The sequence below is a fragment of the Phragmites australis genome, chromosome 24, assembly GCF_958298935.1.
Source record: "Phragmites australis chromosome 24, lpPhrAust1.1, whole genome shotgun sequence".
NCBI classification, from domain to species: Eukaryota; Viridiplantae; Streptophyta; class Magnoliopsida; order Poales; family Poaceae; genus Phragmites; species Phragmites australis.
Genome location: NC_084944.1, coordinates 14,143,114 through 14,159,553, shown reverse-complemented (window position 1 = coordinate 14,159,553; position 16,440 = coordinate 14,143,114). Strand labels below are relative to the sequence as shown.

The 16,440-nt window shown below is 43.6% G+C and overlaps 1 protein-coding gene and 1 pseudogene across 8 annotated transcripts; both read left to right on the top strand.

Moving 5' to 3' along the window:
* Nucleotides 1-353: 353 nt before the first annotated feature.
* Nucleotides 354-13,945, top strand: LOC133907087 (probable chromo domain-containing protein LHP1). 8 transcript variants are annotated; one of them, XR_009907926.1, is made up of 9 exons: nt 355-860; nt 1,598-1,684; nt 1,777-2,466; nt 6,430-6,516; nt 6,592-6,653; nt 6,756-7,002; nt 7,080-7,183; nt 13,404-13,464; nt 13,547-13,945. XR_009907926.1 is itself a non-coding variant. In XM_062349106.1 (6 exons), exons 1-6 carry the CDS (start codon nt 562-564, stop codon nt 13,592-13,594), a joined length of 1,284 nt encoding a protein of 427 aa, XP_062205090.1. In that variant the 5' UTR covers nt 355-561; the 3' UTR covers nt 13,595-13,945. The 8 variants fall into 8 exon arrangements, 2 of the variants coding, with proteins under 2 accessions (XP_062205090.1, XP_062205091.1); XR_009907924.1 differs by having other exon boundaries at nt 6,430-6,528; XR_009907925.1 differs by having other exon boundaries at nt 6,430-6,528; nt 6,735-7,002.
* A 1,505-nt stretch (nt 13,946-15,450) lies between these two features.
* On the top strand, nt 15,451-16,440 carry LOC133907061 (L10-interacting MYB domain-containing protein-like; annotated as a pseudogene).

The window sequence follows — 16,440 nt, the reverse complement described above, 5'->3', positions numbered from 1 at the left end:
ATCCGGATCTAAACACTTACATTTACCTCTCTTTCTTTTTCAATCCATATTTCATTCCACATATTCAGTTTAGTTAATCACCTAGATTTATTACTTAAAGTAAAAGTTTTTTCTAGTTGGGTTTACGTGGATGCCTGCACCCAACCAAATTGAGAAAAAAAATGACCTAGATTCATACTCAATATACCTTACAACCATATGCAAAAAATATATAAGACACTTCTACTCAAACAGAGCATATTCGAATTCGTTTTGGCTTCCGATATCAAAGGACCTAGAAAACATGCATGCGCCACTATAATTTAAAACTAATTTTTATTACCCATACCAATGGTCGAGGAGGCGCATGGGGGGTAAAACCGGAAACTAGGATTTGCTCCTGACCCTGCTACAGAAACGTCACGCTGTACGGACACCCCCGCACTGCCTTGTTCCTCCCCAAATCCATCCAAGAAAAGGTGGCTCTAACAACCAGCGCTCAGCAAAATCTGCGAAAGATCCCGACGATTCGAGGGGCGCGGGGGAAACGTGAGAGGTCGGCGGGAGGGGGCAAGATTCGCCATGGGGCGGAGCAGGAAGGACTCGCTGGCGGTGGACGGCTCCGGCGATCCGGCGGCGGCGGTAGAGGAGGAGGAGGTGGAGGAAGAGGAGCAGAGTGAGGAGGGCGAGGAGGAGGAGGAGGAATGGGAGGAAGAGGAAGAGGAGGAGAGGGAAGGTGGGGAGGAGAAGGCTTCTGGGGAGACGGCGGCGCAGGAGGGGGTGGAGGGGTCGCCGCCGAAGCTGGCCGAGGGGTTCTTCGAGATCGAGGCCATCCGCCGCCGCCGCCTCCGCAAGGGCAAGCTTCAGTACCTCGTCAAATGGTGATACCCCTTCCTCTCCCAATCTCTTCCATTTCTTCGCGTTCCGCTTCTGCTTGATTTCTTCTTGATTCTTGCTTGGATCGCAGTTTTTGCTCCGAGCATTGGTCGTTCAAATCTTTTGTGCTGTTCTTAGCTTTTGGGCGTGTTTTTTGTTTGATTTAGTACATTCTTCTGTTCTTTGGGAGAGAAAGGAGAGCGGGTTGTGAATTCCTCTGGAAATTTTGGTTGTTTAGTAGTTCGTGGAACCTATGTTCTTGTTTCTTCTATGAGCTGAATCTTCTGGTGGAGTTTCAATCTAATATCAGCATGCATTATGACCTTTGATCTACCTTCGTCGATGCTGTCTGGATGTTTCTAGCGCGATATCCATGTTGAGTCATGAACTCCATTCTCAAGAATAGCTGTCAATGGCAATGTAGCAATGTTATACCGAAGTTCTTTTAATTGCGGTGTGATTTTAGAACTAACTATTTCGTTCTCCTGTCAAATGGTTTGCATGTCGTCGCATCTTGCAATTTGGTGGCCATCTTTGGTAGGCATTGAATCATGTCTTCCTCTTAACTTCATTTTTGCTTCATTCAATATATGCGTTGTGTACTGCATGATTGCTCCTCCTTTCCTGGATTGTGGACTAAGGTTTCAAAGCTGAATGTTCGTGTTTATGCATGTTTACTGCACTCTTACTGCAAGCGTTATTGCTTATACTATATTCCTCACACTTTGATGTGATTTATAAGGCGTGGGTGGCCAGAGAGTGCTAACACATGGGAGCCCCTCGAAAACCTGAAGGCCTGCTCAGACATTGTTGATGCTTTCGAGAAGCGGTATGAATGTGAAACAATTCTCTGTCCTGCGTTCGATTCACATCTGCAGAAGATAACATTGTTTTTTGTCCTGTTGGTTTCATGGAGTGCAGGTCGCGGTCACCAAGGTCCTCTCGGAAGCGCAAGCGCAAGGCCACAACTACTCCAACAACTGATCCTAACCCTTCTTCTCGCGGTAAACGGGGTCGTCCGCCTCGGTCAGAGGCCCGGTCCCTGCCACGCCCTCCTGCCCCAGAGCCCAAGATATTGCCCTGCAGGACAAGTAGTAGGAGAGCCAGTAATAATAGTAACAAGACGGTCAAGACCTCATTTGTGGGGCTTGAGGCATCAGTGAATGTGCTTGGGCAAAGAGTAGTACAGGAGGGTAGTTCCGGTGTGGTCTCGGACGGTCTTCCATCTCAAGGGGCTCCTCTATCTGTTAGCTTGACTGACCAACAAGACGAGCATCACCCTGTAAATAATTTATCAAAGGTGGACAATTCAGTACGGGCACCCCCATCTCAGGGTGGCCAGGTGACTGGTGCCAAGAAGCGCAAGTCTGGATGTGTGAGGAGGTTCAAGCAGGATGAAGCAACACAAGAGCAAGGAGATCTTCGTGATCACACAAGTGAGAAGCCAGGCAACGAGTATGTTGATTCCACAGAAGGAGAAACCGGTGATAAGAACAAGGGGGAGGATTGTGCCAGCCAAATTCATATCACTAAGATCATCAAGCCAGTGCGCTATTTTGCCACCGTTTTGGATGGTGTGCAACAAGTTTCAATAACGTTTAAGGCACTCAGGTGATTAATTTTGTAGCTTCTTCTTTAGTCCTCTGGTCCTAGTTCTTAATCTATACGAAGTTTAATTTTCACTTATTGATTTTGGCATTGCTCCCTTTCGAATTAGAGTAAGATCACCACAAAGAATGCTACCTTAGGCAACTTTGTACCACAAGTTTATCAGAGTAGAGTGCTTGATTAGCTGTCCTTAGTGCTACTCACCTTTACTGTTGGTTCTTTTTCTTCACACCTTTAGTGAAAATTTTACATTATCTTCTACTTCATGTCTTATCCCAAGGCGCTTAGCTGATAGTGCAATATGTGAAAGAATTTGAAACTCAAATTGTATATTTCTGCACGATATTAGCTATAAAGATTTTCATGCATTTATCGTGTACATTAGGAAATTATTTGAATTGCCTATTCAATTTTCTACAATATTCATAAATTTAGGATTGGGGTAGAGTGGAAGGTGAAGCTAGGTTAATTGTTGTTATGTTTTACATCTTGTGGTTTTTGAAATCGATCTCTTGTTCTGATAATCTTGGGTTATGATGAAATTGTTTTCCTCGAAAATATTCACTTTTGCATTTCATTTCTTGTAAATATTTCATGTGTTGAGCTTCCTATGAAATGGATTGGATAATATAATTAGGCCAATGTTACAAAGAAAATTCAGGAAGAGTTCATTCAGGAGCTTTAAATGTGCATTCATAGATTCCAGTGTACCTCAACTTAGGGGATACATACTTTTAGCTATAATTCATTTTAAAAAATACATTGGTATCAAATAGTAAATGATAATTGGGCATGGAAGTGCCATGTTTGTAGCAGCAAGTGATAATAACAAATGGTGATATGTTTTAAATTATACAGTCAACATGTATTATGCACTACTTTGTATTATTTGTGGCCCTGTGGATTGGAACTGTCCCCCAAGGCATCAGAAATGCCTGACTTGACTTGGTATGTATTGTTCGTGCTAGCCTAGATACTGAACCTTTTGTCCAATGAGTATTAGGAAGTTAATTTCGGAAGAGTTCATTTGGGATCTTAAAGTATGCATTTGGAGATTCTCGTGTACCTCAGCTTAGGGGGTTACATTCCTAACTGTTAGAATGAACACGTGATTTGGTTAATATACATTGGTATGAAATCCTAACCTATATCCAGGCATAGAAGTGAGGAAGCAAATTCTATAGGATCCGGTCTCACGAAAGATTTTTTCTCCTGTAATAACATGTGTCTACTCCCTCTCTCTTCTCTTCAGATTAGCTATTGGATCACAAGATGGATAGTATGGATGGGATCTCACGAGGGTCTTTTTGGACAAGGTCCTATAGAATTTGCTTCCTAAAAGTGAGATCTGCACCAAATTTTGAATAACAGAAACAAACAGTGACATGTGCTAAATATAATACAGTTATGTTGTGGGTTACTATATAGTATTGGTGACATTAAATTCTTCCAGGTCTCATAGCATAAATTCTTGTAATTTTGAAGTTGTTGACTGTATTGTGCATTATTCCAGTTTGGTTTGGAAATGTCTTTCAAAAGTGGTTTTGGCAAGAAAATACTGAGCGCTCAGGCTCTCACTCCGTAACCTGGAGTATGGTCTTCTATGTATTTCAAGTAAATTTGCAATCCATGGTCTTTAGTCAAAGGAGATATTGCATAGCTTCGGAAGTAGCATATCAATCTGACATTGAAGTGACGTAGTTATTGGTCAGCTCCAGAATCTTTAAATTCATTGCATACACCTGAAGAAGTGATGTTACATAACTCATCTAGACTCTTATCATTGAGCAGCTATTCTCCTGTCTGGTTGTCGAATATCTAACTATGAGGTATATATGCATAAAGAGTATACCATATACAGATAAGGTATGCCGTGTGAATGCTTAATAACTTCGGATATTACGGAATTGAATTTGCGGTGCATGATACTCCCGGAAATCCAGAAGGCGCATACTAGAAAGGTTTGGATTGGTTATCCAACTCGAGAATAACTAGTATCTAGTCGGATTTATCTGAACTTTCTTGGTGGGTAAGATAAACTTTCTTGGTGGATAAGATGAAGGACACCCTATCGATCCACTGCATATGAGTCCAAAAGACAATACAAGCTGGTCGAACGAGAAGTCAGCCTGGCTCTCACCGGGCCTACTCGGTACCTCAGGTGGTCGGAAGTTCTGATTACCTTCAACCAAGTCGACCATCCGCCCGCGGTTCCACATACTATCGATATCCAATCGTGGTACATCCGACTATCCTCAACATCAAAGTTTCTCGAACCTTAGTTGATGAGGGTAGTTCGCTTAACCTCATCTTCGCCAAAACTTTTGATAAGATGAGGATCGAGAGGTCGTAGCTCAAGAAGGGAGTCGAGCCTTTGCACGACATAACCCCTAATTCATCGACGATGCCCCTTGGCTAGATCGAGTTGTTGGTCGCGTTTGGCACGCCTGTAACTTTTGCACAAAGAAGCTTACCTTTGACATCGCGGATTTCGAGATGGCATACAATGTGACCCTATGTCGTCCAATGCTGGGTAAGATCATGGTTGTCGTGCACTATACATACCAGACACTTAAGATCCCGAGCTCTAAAGGGGCCATAACTGTCAAAAGAGATCAACGAGCAGTAGTCAAGTGCGACAAGCAGAGCTTGGATATGGTTGAACACATTAGTCGATCGTCAACTACTTTAAAAGGTGCGGAGTCCAAGTGCCAGAAGCGTCAAGCCGTTAGTGACTCCAGGCTCGTAAGCTTTGCTAGCACATCCCAATCTGACGATGCTACAAAGGAAGAGACCAACAACGGCACCAAGGACAAAAGAACTGATGGTGGTGTCAAGGCTGTGCCCCTCGACCCATCTGAACCAATCAAGACGGTCAAGGCCGGGGCTGGTCTCGACCCTAAATAGGAACTCGAGCTCGTTGCTTTCCTCCAAGCAAACCAAGATGTGTTTGCATAGCAACCGTCCAATATTTCTGGGTCTCTAGGGAAGTAATCAAGCATTGGTTGCGTTTGAATAGGTTGTGGCTTTGGAGCTTCTAGCTAGCTGAGGAAGCTGTTGTGGCTATTGAATTTTGATTGTTAGTTTTTACAATAAACTTTAGCTTCTCAGCATACCTAAAAGCCAGTCAGAACATGCTTCTCAGCTTATAGTTCATTTCAGCCAAAACTGTTTTCCCAAGCAGCCAAAAGCTGGGGTTAGAAGCCAACCGTTTGGATAGCTTTTAGCTTTTTTAAGGCAAAAGCTGAAAATAAGCCTATCCAAAAGGGGCGATTGACTAGCTGTTGAATCTGACGCCAAACTTGTGGTGCACAAGCAGTGAAGATATGCTGAGGATAGGAAACAAGCCATCCAAGAGGAGGTCGACAAACTCCTAAAGGTAGGCTTTATTCGAGAGGTTCGTTATCCTATGTGGCTCGTCAAGAAGGCTAATGGCAGGTGGAGAATGTGAGTTTTCACCGATCAAAACAAAGTCTGCTCCAAGGATCCTTTTCCTCTCTCGCATATCGGCCAGATAGTCGACTCCATAGCAGGTTGTGCGTTGTTGTGTTTTCTAGATGCGTATTCGGGTTATCATCAAATCAACATGGGAGTTGAGGACGAGGAGAAAATCATTTTTACTACTTTTGGTGTATTTTATTATGTAAAGACGTCTTTTGGTTTGAAGAATGCTATTGCTATATATCAAAGATGTATTCATAATTGATTACAATCCCAGATTGGGCACAATATAGAAGCTTATATCGATGATATTGTAGTCAAGTTTAGAACCGAAGATGCATTGATTAACGACCTAAGTAAACATTTGACAATCTCAGGAAGTATTGCATGATGCTCAACCTTGAAAAGAGGCATTGAGGCCATCCACACAAAATTGAAGCTCTCGACAAGATGTGGTCACCTCAAACACTAAAGGAGGTTCAAAAACTAACATGTACGATAACCCTTAGTCGATTCATTTTTCAGGATGGGCGAACAAGGGATGTCATTCTTCAAACTGTTGAAGAAACACGATCGGTTCGAGTGGACGGAAGAAGCGGAGAACGCCTTCAAGTACTTAAAAAGGTATTTATCGTCTCCATTAATTCTTACCCCGTCTAATGAAACAAAGCTCTTTGTATATTGTAGTTACAGTTCTGGTGGTCGAACGGGAATGTCTCGAGAAAAAGGCCAAGAAACATGTTTACTATGTGAGCGAAGTCCTACTTGATGCGAAACTACGATATCCGCAAGTGCAGAAATTGCTTTATGCAGTCTTGATGTCTTCTCAGAAGCTACGACATTATTTTCAGGCGCATAAGGTCACTATCATGACGGCGTATCTATTGAAGGATGTCATGAGTTTGACGTACACTATGCATCATGCACAAGCATGAAATTGGGAGTACTGGCGAAATTCATCACCGAATGGACAAGCATTGACGAAACTAAGCCAAGTGTGGTCGAGGACCACTGGACGTTCTTCTTTGATGGATCGTTCACGTTTCAAGGCTCGGGGACTGGCATCATACTGAAATCTTCGACGGGCGACGAACTTAGGTACGTTGTTCAATTATATTTTAAAGCTTCCAACAATGTTGCAGAATACGAGAGACTGATAAATGACCTTCGCATAGCTGCGTCACTTGGAATCAAACAACTTCTCGTGAAAGAGGACTCACAGCTAGTCGTAAACCAAGTACAAAAGGAGTACTAGTGTTCGGACGGGCGACGAACTTAGGTACGTTGTTCAATTATATTTTAAAGCTTCCAACAATGTTGCAGAATACGAGAGACTGATAAATGACCTTCGCATAGCTGCGTCACTTGGAATCAAACAACTTCTCGTGAAAGAGGACTCACAGCTAGTCGTAAACCAAGTACAAAAGGAGTACTAGTGTTCGGACGATAACATGGTGGCTTACTTGTATGAGGTGCGAAAGCTTGAGGGAAAGTTCGAATGGCTAGAAGTAACGCACATCAAAAGGAGTAATAACTCTGGTGTAGATGAACTTGCTAGACTCGCTTCTTGTCGAGCATCGATGCCCGTAGGAGTCTTCGTCGAGAAACTCTTTAAGCCATCTATCACGACAGTTCGGTGAACGGATGCTGCCCAACCTGACCAGCAGTTTGGCTAAGTCAGCGAGGTAGAAACCACAGACACGATAGCTGAACTACTCGAATGCGAGCTGACTTGGATGACTCTGTATCATCCCTAACGATGATGCGTCTACAGATAAAATTGCTCGTAAGTCCAAGCTTTTCGATTTGGTTAATGGTAAGCTCTACCGAAAGGGGAGTAATAAAATCTTGATGAAGTGCATCACTAAGGAAGAGGATAATAAATTATTGTTCGATAACCATAAAGGCATGTGTGGTAATCATACGTCTTATCGCACTTTGGGAAAAGCTTTTCGCTAGGGATTCTATTGGCTGACTGCCATTCAAGATGTTTCCGAGCTGGTCAAAAAGTGCGAGAGCTACTAATTTTTCGGAAGGAAGACCACTCGACCGGCCCCATTAGCCTTTCTCTGTATGTGGCTTGGATATCCTATGATCATTCCCAAGAGCCTAAGACGGTTACAAGTTCCTATTTGTGGCTATCGACATATTCACTAAGTGGATTGAGTCTGAACCCGTTGGGAAGACAATCGCAGAAGTGGCTAAGAAGTTCACGAGTAGCATAATTACCCGATTCGGAATTCCACATCGGATAATTACATATAACGGTAGCCAGTTCAAAAGCGGGACTCTTATTGTGTTCTCTGCAGAATTCGACACTAAAAATTTGTTTCGCCTTTGTAGCTCACCCCAGATCAACGATCAGGTTGAGCGTGCCAATGGTATAATCTAGCAGGGTCTCAAAACTTGGGTTTTCGATAGGCTAAAGGCTTCCTCAAAACGATGGGTGGAACTTCCCTCGGTACTATGGGCCGTTCGTACCTCGATTAACAGGGCCACCGGTGAAACTCGTTCGTTTTGGTCTACAGAGTAGAAGCAGTGCTCTCGATTGAATTGCGGTTCGGATCATCACGAGTGTAAACTTCCTCGGAAGAGGGGCAAGAGCAGTTACGAGCGGATGACATCAATTTACTCGAGGAGTACCGTGATCGAGCATCCATTTGAGCGGTTAAGTATCAGTAAGCGTTGCATAGATATCATAGTCAACAAATCCAGCTTAGGAGACTCGCTACTAGAGATCTTGTCCTACAAAAGGTGCAGAAACAGGTTCATTATCATAAGTTATCTTCTAAGTGCGAAGGACCCTATATAGTAGTTGAAGTTACTCGATCTGGATCAGTATGACTCGAGAACTCGAGATGCATCAATCAACTCCGATAATTTCATTATTAGATAAGACAAGTTACACGTAAGTTGATTACATTCTATCAGATTAACTACCCTATTACATACCTTTTCTTTTCCTCTTAGACCTACGTGGCAAAAAGTGAAGATCCACCACCTCTAAGAGTTCAGAAGTGTGTGGATCCCTATTTGCCCTTAAACGAGTCGAGAAATCTTTTATACTCTTCCTTGGGGTGGCAGCTGATAACCCTGAGAATCGAACGTCGGCTAGCATAAAGGCCAGGAAAAATGGCCGACGTGAGGACCCTGCTGGAGCTGCAGACCGACGCCGGTAAGCCTGGCGGAGCCTTCGCGGGCTGCGGAGGCGATCTGGTGGTTGTCGACGAAGAAGACGACAACACTTTCTTCGCCATCGAGGGCTCGGGGGCTTGATTGCTGAAAACTTCGTCAGTAGCCTGGTCGATGATCTCATCAGGATCATCACCAGCTTCATCCCTCTCTCGTGTCATTCGCATCGCTCGTCGCACGGCATAAGCGCCAATGAAGCGCTGCACCTGTCGGGAGAGGGGCTGGCCATCCCAAAAGTGATTTCTGTGCTCTGTTCCTCTAGACCCCTCACTCGATTCCTCCTCGTTGGAAGAAATGATGATGATGTCGGGTGGACTCATGGCGAGAGGTTTTCGGTAGAAAGTTTCCTCTTCTCTAATTCTTGAGCTCGACTCGGGAGATGGCGGTTAACTGGAGGCCTTGGCTTCAAGCTCTACAAGTTCTACCAGGCAAGGCAAAGGAAGGAAGGGAGGAGACTGAGTGGAAATAAACAGCCTCAAGTCCCATCTATTTATAGCTATGGGAACGGGTCATATTATGTAAACAGAGCCGTGAAGATCTGAAATGATAGCGTGCTCAAGAATGCCTCGGTCGCGCTGCACTCCCGGCGAAAGTTGAGACGTCATGGGAGCGTTATGACCTGTCTAATCTCTGCAAAGAGGGATGGATGGTCATTATGACGTGTCAAATCAAAGTTTGCGGTGAAAACGAGCACGAACGGGAGCGAGCTTTTAATGCTCACCTACCCGTCCGCTTGAGTTTACTCGGTGACCACAACATAATTATAATCCAATGCTGGGGGGCTAAGCCCATCGTGTATACGGTTGAGAACGGTGTGTTGATGCTTACACTCTACTCTTCACTCGATTACCACATCGAGCGGAGAGTCAGGGGCTACATCACTCATTTTTTATGCTTATGCTTTACTCTTCACTCGATTATCACATTGAGCGCAGAGTTGGGGGCTACATTATACTTTTTCGATGCTTTGCTTCACTTTTTTGTCTTTGGTTACCACGCCATTCAGAAGGCTAGGAGCCACATTGTATAATATTAAACGCCTATGCTTCATTAGCTACTCGAATCCAGTTATTGAGTAAGAGACAGGGGCCACATCAAGTATGGTGTATATGCTTTACTCTCTGTTTTGATTATCACATCAAACAGAGTCGGAGGTTACATCACATACTTTCGATGTTAAGGTTTTACTCTTCACTTTATTCCGTCATCGAGTAGAAGGTCGAGGGCTACGCTATATTCCTTTAATAGTATAGGTATGTTCTTCTTTTTACTCTCTACTCGAGAAATCTTCTCCTTGATCAGAAAGTCAAGAGCTACATAATAATACCATATTCTTTTGTAAGTATTTTTGCAACAATTTATCTAGCTTTGCGTTGATCGTGTTGGATAGAACTAATGGAGGCATAGGTTAGGTCGATGACAGACAATTACACCTCATAAGGCATAATGACATCGAGATTATCAGACATCTCACGTCTAATGGCCAACAAAGGTTCTGAAAGTCCTAGTCAGTCTCGTGTGCTCTCTAGCGAGTTCTTATTCCTATGCTGATCAAATGCACAGTCAGTAAAAGTTTATTAAAGGCCATCATATGTTTTGTTTATAGTTTTACACTAGTATTTTCTTTATTCCTTTTTTGGCCGCCTCGAGTAATTACTCCAAAGCCACACATCTAATGGCTTGTTTGATTGAGTTTTCAGGCATTAACAGATATATAGTCAGATAATCTCGAAAGTGGTGATAGCATGTGCTAATCAGTTTTGCATCTATTCATGCTAACTCTATTTCATCGACAAGGAAACAGTAGCAATAGCATATTAGGTTAAGCAATATATCAGTAAAATATTTTTACAATCGCCAGCCAAAAGCATATTAGGAAACCTATTACATATCTAAGGAGAAAGCTTGGGTGATAGCCACCTACAAGAACATCACTTAAAATTCCATTCAAGGGACTTGAGCGTACTGGAAATTGTGTCGTGGTAAGAAATCTCAAGCACTGTGTACTCATCCCGGTCGTATGATGAGCTCGTTCGGCGAAAGCCCAAACTTTGGTCAGGATGGGTAATCCCGGGTACTGGTGGAACAACCTCAAATGTCAAGCCTAGTAGGATTGTTCTTTCCTTCATCCAGGGGATAATTTTCCAATCTAGTAGCTCCTATATATCATCACCAAAGACATAAATGGAAATTAGCGTTGAGGCATTGTGATCAGCAGGGTCGTTAATTTGGTCGCCCCAGGCTTAAGAAAAAGGCGCGGGTCTCGTTCAAGATGAGCCGAGTACCCCCATACTGGGTTGCCAGAGCTCGAACTCAGGCATCGAATGCTCCAATGTTGCTATGGTCCTAGATGGATCTCCTGAGGTGATTCTATCTAGAAAATCTGCAATACGCCACCAGAACTTACGTCTGGAGATCTAGAACCACCGCAACAACTCGTCCACAAGATATACGCGCACGTCCTTTATCATCTGGAGATGGAAGCACGACATTCTTGGAACAACGATTATAAATAACTTTCCATTCTTTCGTACCACGCATCCCTCCAGGTTCACCCAGAATGCATCATATGAGAGTGGCGGGAGATCGAAAAACCATCCGGTCATCGGATTTGATACCCTACTTTTGATCTGACGCCCTCGTTCGATGAACGATCAAGAGCCTGCTCAAGGCCCTGATCATCTCCTTGCTGTTGCCAGCTAAACCTCGAAAATGAAGGTCGAAGACTGCTTCGCTTCCCAGACGTTGCGTCTCCACCAAACCATCGTTGTGCACGAACAACCCTTTCAGGATTCATGGTGCGAACTTAGCCACCCTGCGCACTTCACTCCAGATGGAGCAAACGCAGCGGAAGAAGGCAAAATCTTTTGAGTGTGGTAACTTGTTGGAGATGAGGTCTAGCACTCCCAATGGCAGAGGCGTCCAATCAGGATTCCTCTTCATGAGGGAGAACAAAAATTTCTCGAACAAAAGTAGACAATGTTGAAAAACTTTAGAAAAGAAATCTAAGAGCGAGAGTCTGGCGAAAGCAGAAAAGATGAGGCAATGGAGTTTCTTCTCGAGGGAATAAGTAGACATTATCTCCGGGTAAAATTAGGAAAACGATTTCGCTTCGGAACACGTTTCTGTGGCGCCTCGAGGCGTTAAAGGCAGAGTGATGATATCGTGCAAATCTCTGCATGCATTAAATGCGCCTATACTCATCTACTCAAATTTCGAAAGGTTTTTTAACTCTACTCAGAATCAGGTGTTAACTAATTGAGTTTTTAGTTATTTCTTGAGCTTTGAGTGCGGTTAACAACAGAGTGCTCGACCTAATTGTGGTTCTACTCGATATTCGGAATAGGATCTGTTCTTACTCAATTATCTCGACTGCAAGCCTGAACCACTTTACTTGACCAGGCTTAGACTTGGCGGTACTCGAGTAGGAAATTGCAGAAACTCTTCCTCCTGAGCAGAGTTAGGGGGTTACTGTCGAATAGCTAACTATGAGGTATATACGCATAAAGAGTATACCATATGGGATAAGGTATATCGTGTATATGTTTAACAACTTTGGATATTACAAAACCAAATATGCAATTCCTGATACTCCCGGAGGTCCAGAAGGAGTGTACTAGGAAGATCTAGATTGGTTATCTAACTTGAGAACAACTAGTATTCTAGCCAGATTTATCTGATCTTTCTTGGTGGACAAAATAAAGGACTTCCTATTGACTACGGCGAGATAGAAGGTGGTACAAGACCCCTATATAAGGTGGGGATCTAGACCCCTGAAGAGAGACTCTTTTTCCGGAGGAACACAAACTAATCTGCAACTTGACGCAAGCACTAGGGCCACAGAAGATACTCGATAATTTTGTCATTAGTCTAGTTTAGATCCTATTTACTCCTTATAATAGATCTAGACACATTGTCTATACGCGAGTGAATACAGATACATCATCAACCACACAGGACGTAGATATTACTCCAATCGGGAGCCCAAACCTGTATACTTCGCGTATGCCTTGTCTCTTGTTTGATTTCTAGATCAAGAAGATAACCCGTTATTCTTACGGACATATTGTCAGGGAAAAACTCTCGACACTAGTTATCATGGCATGTTATTTTTTCTCTGTGCTTCGATTAGCATGATGTGTTTTACATGTTTGGTCTACACAACTCCCCTTTGCCATTTCGCCATTATGCCCCTTCAGTAATCACTATTCTCCACACGGGGGATGACATTCTGTCATTGCTATAGTACATATGTTTTTCTCTTACGAATTTTGCTGAATAATTTTCCTAACCAACATGATGAACAGGTCCGACGGAGAGGAGGTATTTGTGGATGACAAGGAGTTGAAAGCTAACAACCCCTTGGTGGTATGAGCTCATTGTCTTCTCATGTCACTTGATGAAGGAAAAATCGAATAACACCGCAACAATTATTTTTTCTTGCTTGCAGCTTATAGATTACTATGAGCAGCATCTTCGTTATAACCCCACCTCGTGAGAACGTGCATTGAAGCTACTGGGTTTCAGTTGCCTGCGCTGCTCTATGTCTGGAACGAATGGAGAATTTAATGTAGCAGTTTTGTGCTAGGTATATTTGTAGCTCTATTTAGTAGATGGTTAGTAGTGGTTGTGCGGAGTGCAAGCAAATAATAATGGTATGTTATGTCAAACTAACGGTGTATTATATCCTGAGAAGTTAGTTGCTTCATTGTACCCTCTGCGCTGGTTATTATTAGAGTTTTGTGATCTGACGACTGAACTGTCTGATGGCAAGCATTTTCGCAAGTCTGAATCAACTCTACCATGTGCTTTGCACCATTTGGTTCTATTTAAGCTTATTTGTTCTGCATGCGGTAGCGTTCCATATTCAAGCCTTGAGATATGATGACCTTTCGATCTGTGTGTTTCCGCACTATTTCAGTGGAATGCTCTGCTTCGTATGACCTTTCTGAATGTCATGGAGGATCAAATACCACATGTTTCTACCTTGGTGGTCTATCTTTCAAGATAACTTCTGCTATACATTGTCATAGTTTGCTTGCTGCTCAGGTTTGATTCCCCTTGATTTCCATAATCTTAGTTATCATGGCGACTGGTAAACGTGTGGTAGGCGGCATCAGTGACTTGTACCCTGTGGAAGATCATGTTCTTGCTGTAGTTGTCACATACGGCAATCTCTATAACCAAATTCGCGTGAGAAAAATCGCACAGCGTCATCCCACGTCAGTACTTTTTTTGAGCCGTCAGATGGAAGCGAGCGAGTACAGAGCGACGTCCGATCGTCGGGCGTTGGCGTCGTGGGCTCGGTCCTTCGAGAGAGTTCGCAGTCGGTGGTCGAGTACAGGGAATAGCAGAGGAGATCTAGGGGTCTGTTTGGTAGTGCTCCCGGCTCCAACTCCTCTATGAGAATCGCTCTAGATTAGCCAAACAAAAAAAAAAGGCTGCTCCACAGTAGAATCAACGTGAATCGCTCTCTCGTTTTGTACTAGAACCTGAGAGTAAAAAAAACCTGTTTCTCCCGCTCCACCACCCGCTCCCCACCCTTCCGATTACGAACCTAGGCCTCAAGTTCGGAGTTATTTACCCACCTTTGCCACTGGTATATAGACAGCAAAAAACCCCAATCCTTCCAAGTCCCACTAGTTCGCATCCTGCGCTGCCCACGACTCGCACCTGAGTTGAAGGCGGAGTGGTAACTAGGGTTGCGGCGTGCGCCGCCCCGACCTGCGCCGGCGTTGTCGACTGGCTGCCGCCTGAAGGAAGCCGTCACCCGCTCACCTGAAGGCCGTCATCGTCCGTTTGTGTGAAGGTCGGCCTCAAACTACTCCCCTGCAGGCCGCTGGCGCCCGCTCCCGTCAAAGCCACCGCTGTCTTCTCGTCCCCAGGCCACAATTGTCCGCTAGGGGGCTGCACTGCCAGGAGCCTAGGATCTCCTTCCAGGCTGCAGCCGAGCACTCCTCTCCTGGCCAAAGGTGAGGCCCTGCTTTTCCCTCTCTCACTCAGATCCGTAGGCCATGGCAAGAATAATATTTGTTTAAGGTTTGATTTGGTAGGTAGATAAGCCAATCCATGCGTAGGAGGCGTGACACATGCTTTCTATATAGATTTGTGGTGTAGAAAATTTGATCCTATTTACTAGCGCTGTCAGTATAGGAAAAACTATGAATTTGATGTCCCTGTCAAGTTGTTAGACAAGCACTTGCATGCATTTGGTCCATATCTTGCTGGAAAAAATAGTATCTAGTGCTATCGATACTATTCAGAAAATAAATCTTGCTTGATTTGTGTAATTGAAAACAGCAGGCTCCTATCATGCAATTATTTGATTGATCATGCTTGTGTAATAACAGCACCATGAAGGATGATAGTGCGGACTGGTGTGATGAGAACCTTAAAATAGTTTGTGAGTTATTTTCCAAGCAAGTTAGGGCCAAGAATCGATCGGGATCCCACTTAAACAGGAAAGGCTACAATAATGTAATTGTATAGTTCAAAGAGAGGACTGGGTTAACTTATACAAAGCTGCAGTTCAAGAACAAATGGGACAAGATGAAGAAAGATTACAGCAATTGGAAACAATTAGGAAGAGAAACAGGGGCAGGCTGGGACCCTGTAAAGAAAATGTATACCGCTTCAGATTGATGGTGGAAGAAGACAAACAATGTAAGTTTATAGTGTATTTGTTTCCTGTCAATGCTACTTGTTATGTATGTGTTTGTGTAAATATATAGCTGACATTTTTTTTTTGTACGTGTGCAACAATTCAAAGGCATATCCAAGTTTAAAGACCGAGCACTTCAAAATGAAGATGAACTGTCTGTCATGTTTGAAGATCTTCGGAACACAGGTGATGATCATTGGGCCCCAACTAGTGGTGACCTACCCCAAGGTACTGAAGGACAACCAGGAGATGATAATAATAAGGATGTCAACATGGACGACGATGATGATAGTGATGGCGAGGATGGCACACCTTCTAGTTCTAAAGAAAAAAGACGTCGTGTGGTTGACAAAAAGAAGGTTAAAAAAGTAAAGACTAGTGGAGGACAATGGATGCAAGAACAGATGGCTAAAATTGTAGAATTGAATGAGAGGACAACCGCATCTTGTGAATCCGTTGTCTTGGCAAGAACACAAGACACACCTGGCTATTGCATAAAAGATATAATGGAATTAGTGAAGGCATGTGGTGCTACAGCTGGCACAAAAGAGCACTTCATTGCAACTCAAATATTTACCAAGAAAGCTGAAAGAGAGATGTTTTTGACATTGGATACACCCGAGGAACGCTTTAATTGGCTGTCAATGAAGCATGAGTGGATGACTGTGAACAAGAAGGGCTAA

Excerpts from the sequence above, each read along its gene's own strand:
- LOC133907087 (XM_062349106.1), top strand. The coding sequence starts at position 562 with ATGGGGCGGAGCAGGAAGGACTCGCTGGCGGTGGACGGCTCCGGCGAT. Across the intron at positions 1,685-1,776 it reads GTTGATGCTTTCGAGAAGCG|GTCGCGGTCACCAAGGTCCT; the intron begins GTATGAATGTGA and ends CATGGAGTGCAG. Across the intron at positions 13,465-13,546 it reads AAGCTAACAACCCCTTGGTG|CTTATAGATTACTATGAGCA; the intron begins GTATGAGCTCAT and ends TCTTGCTTGCAG.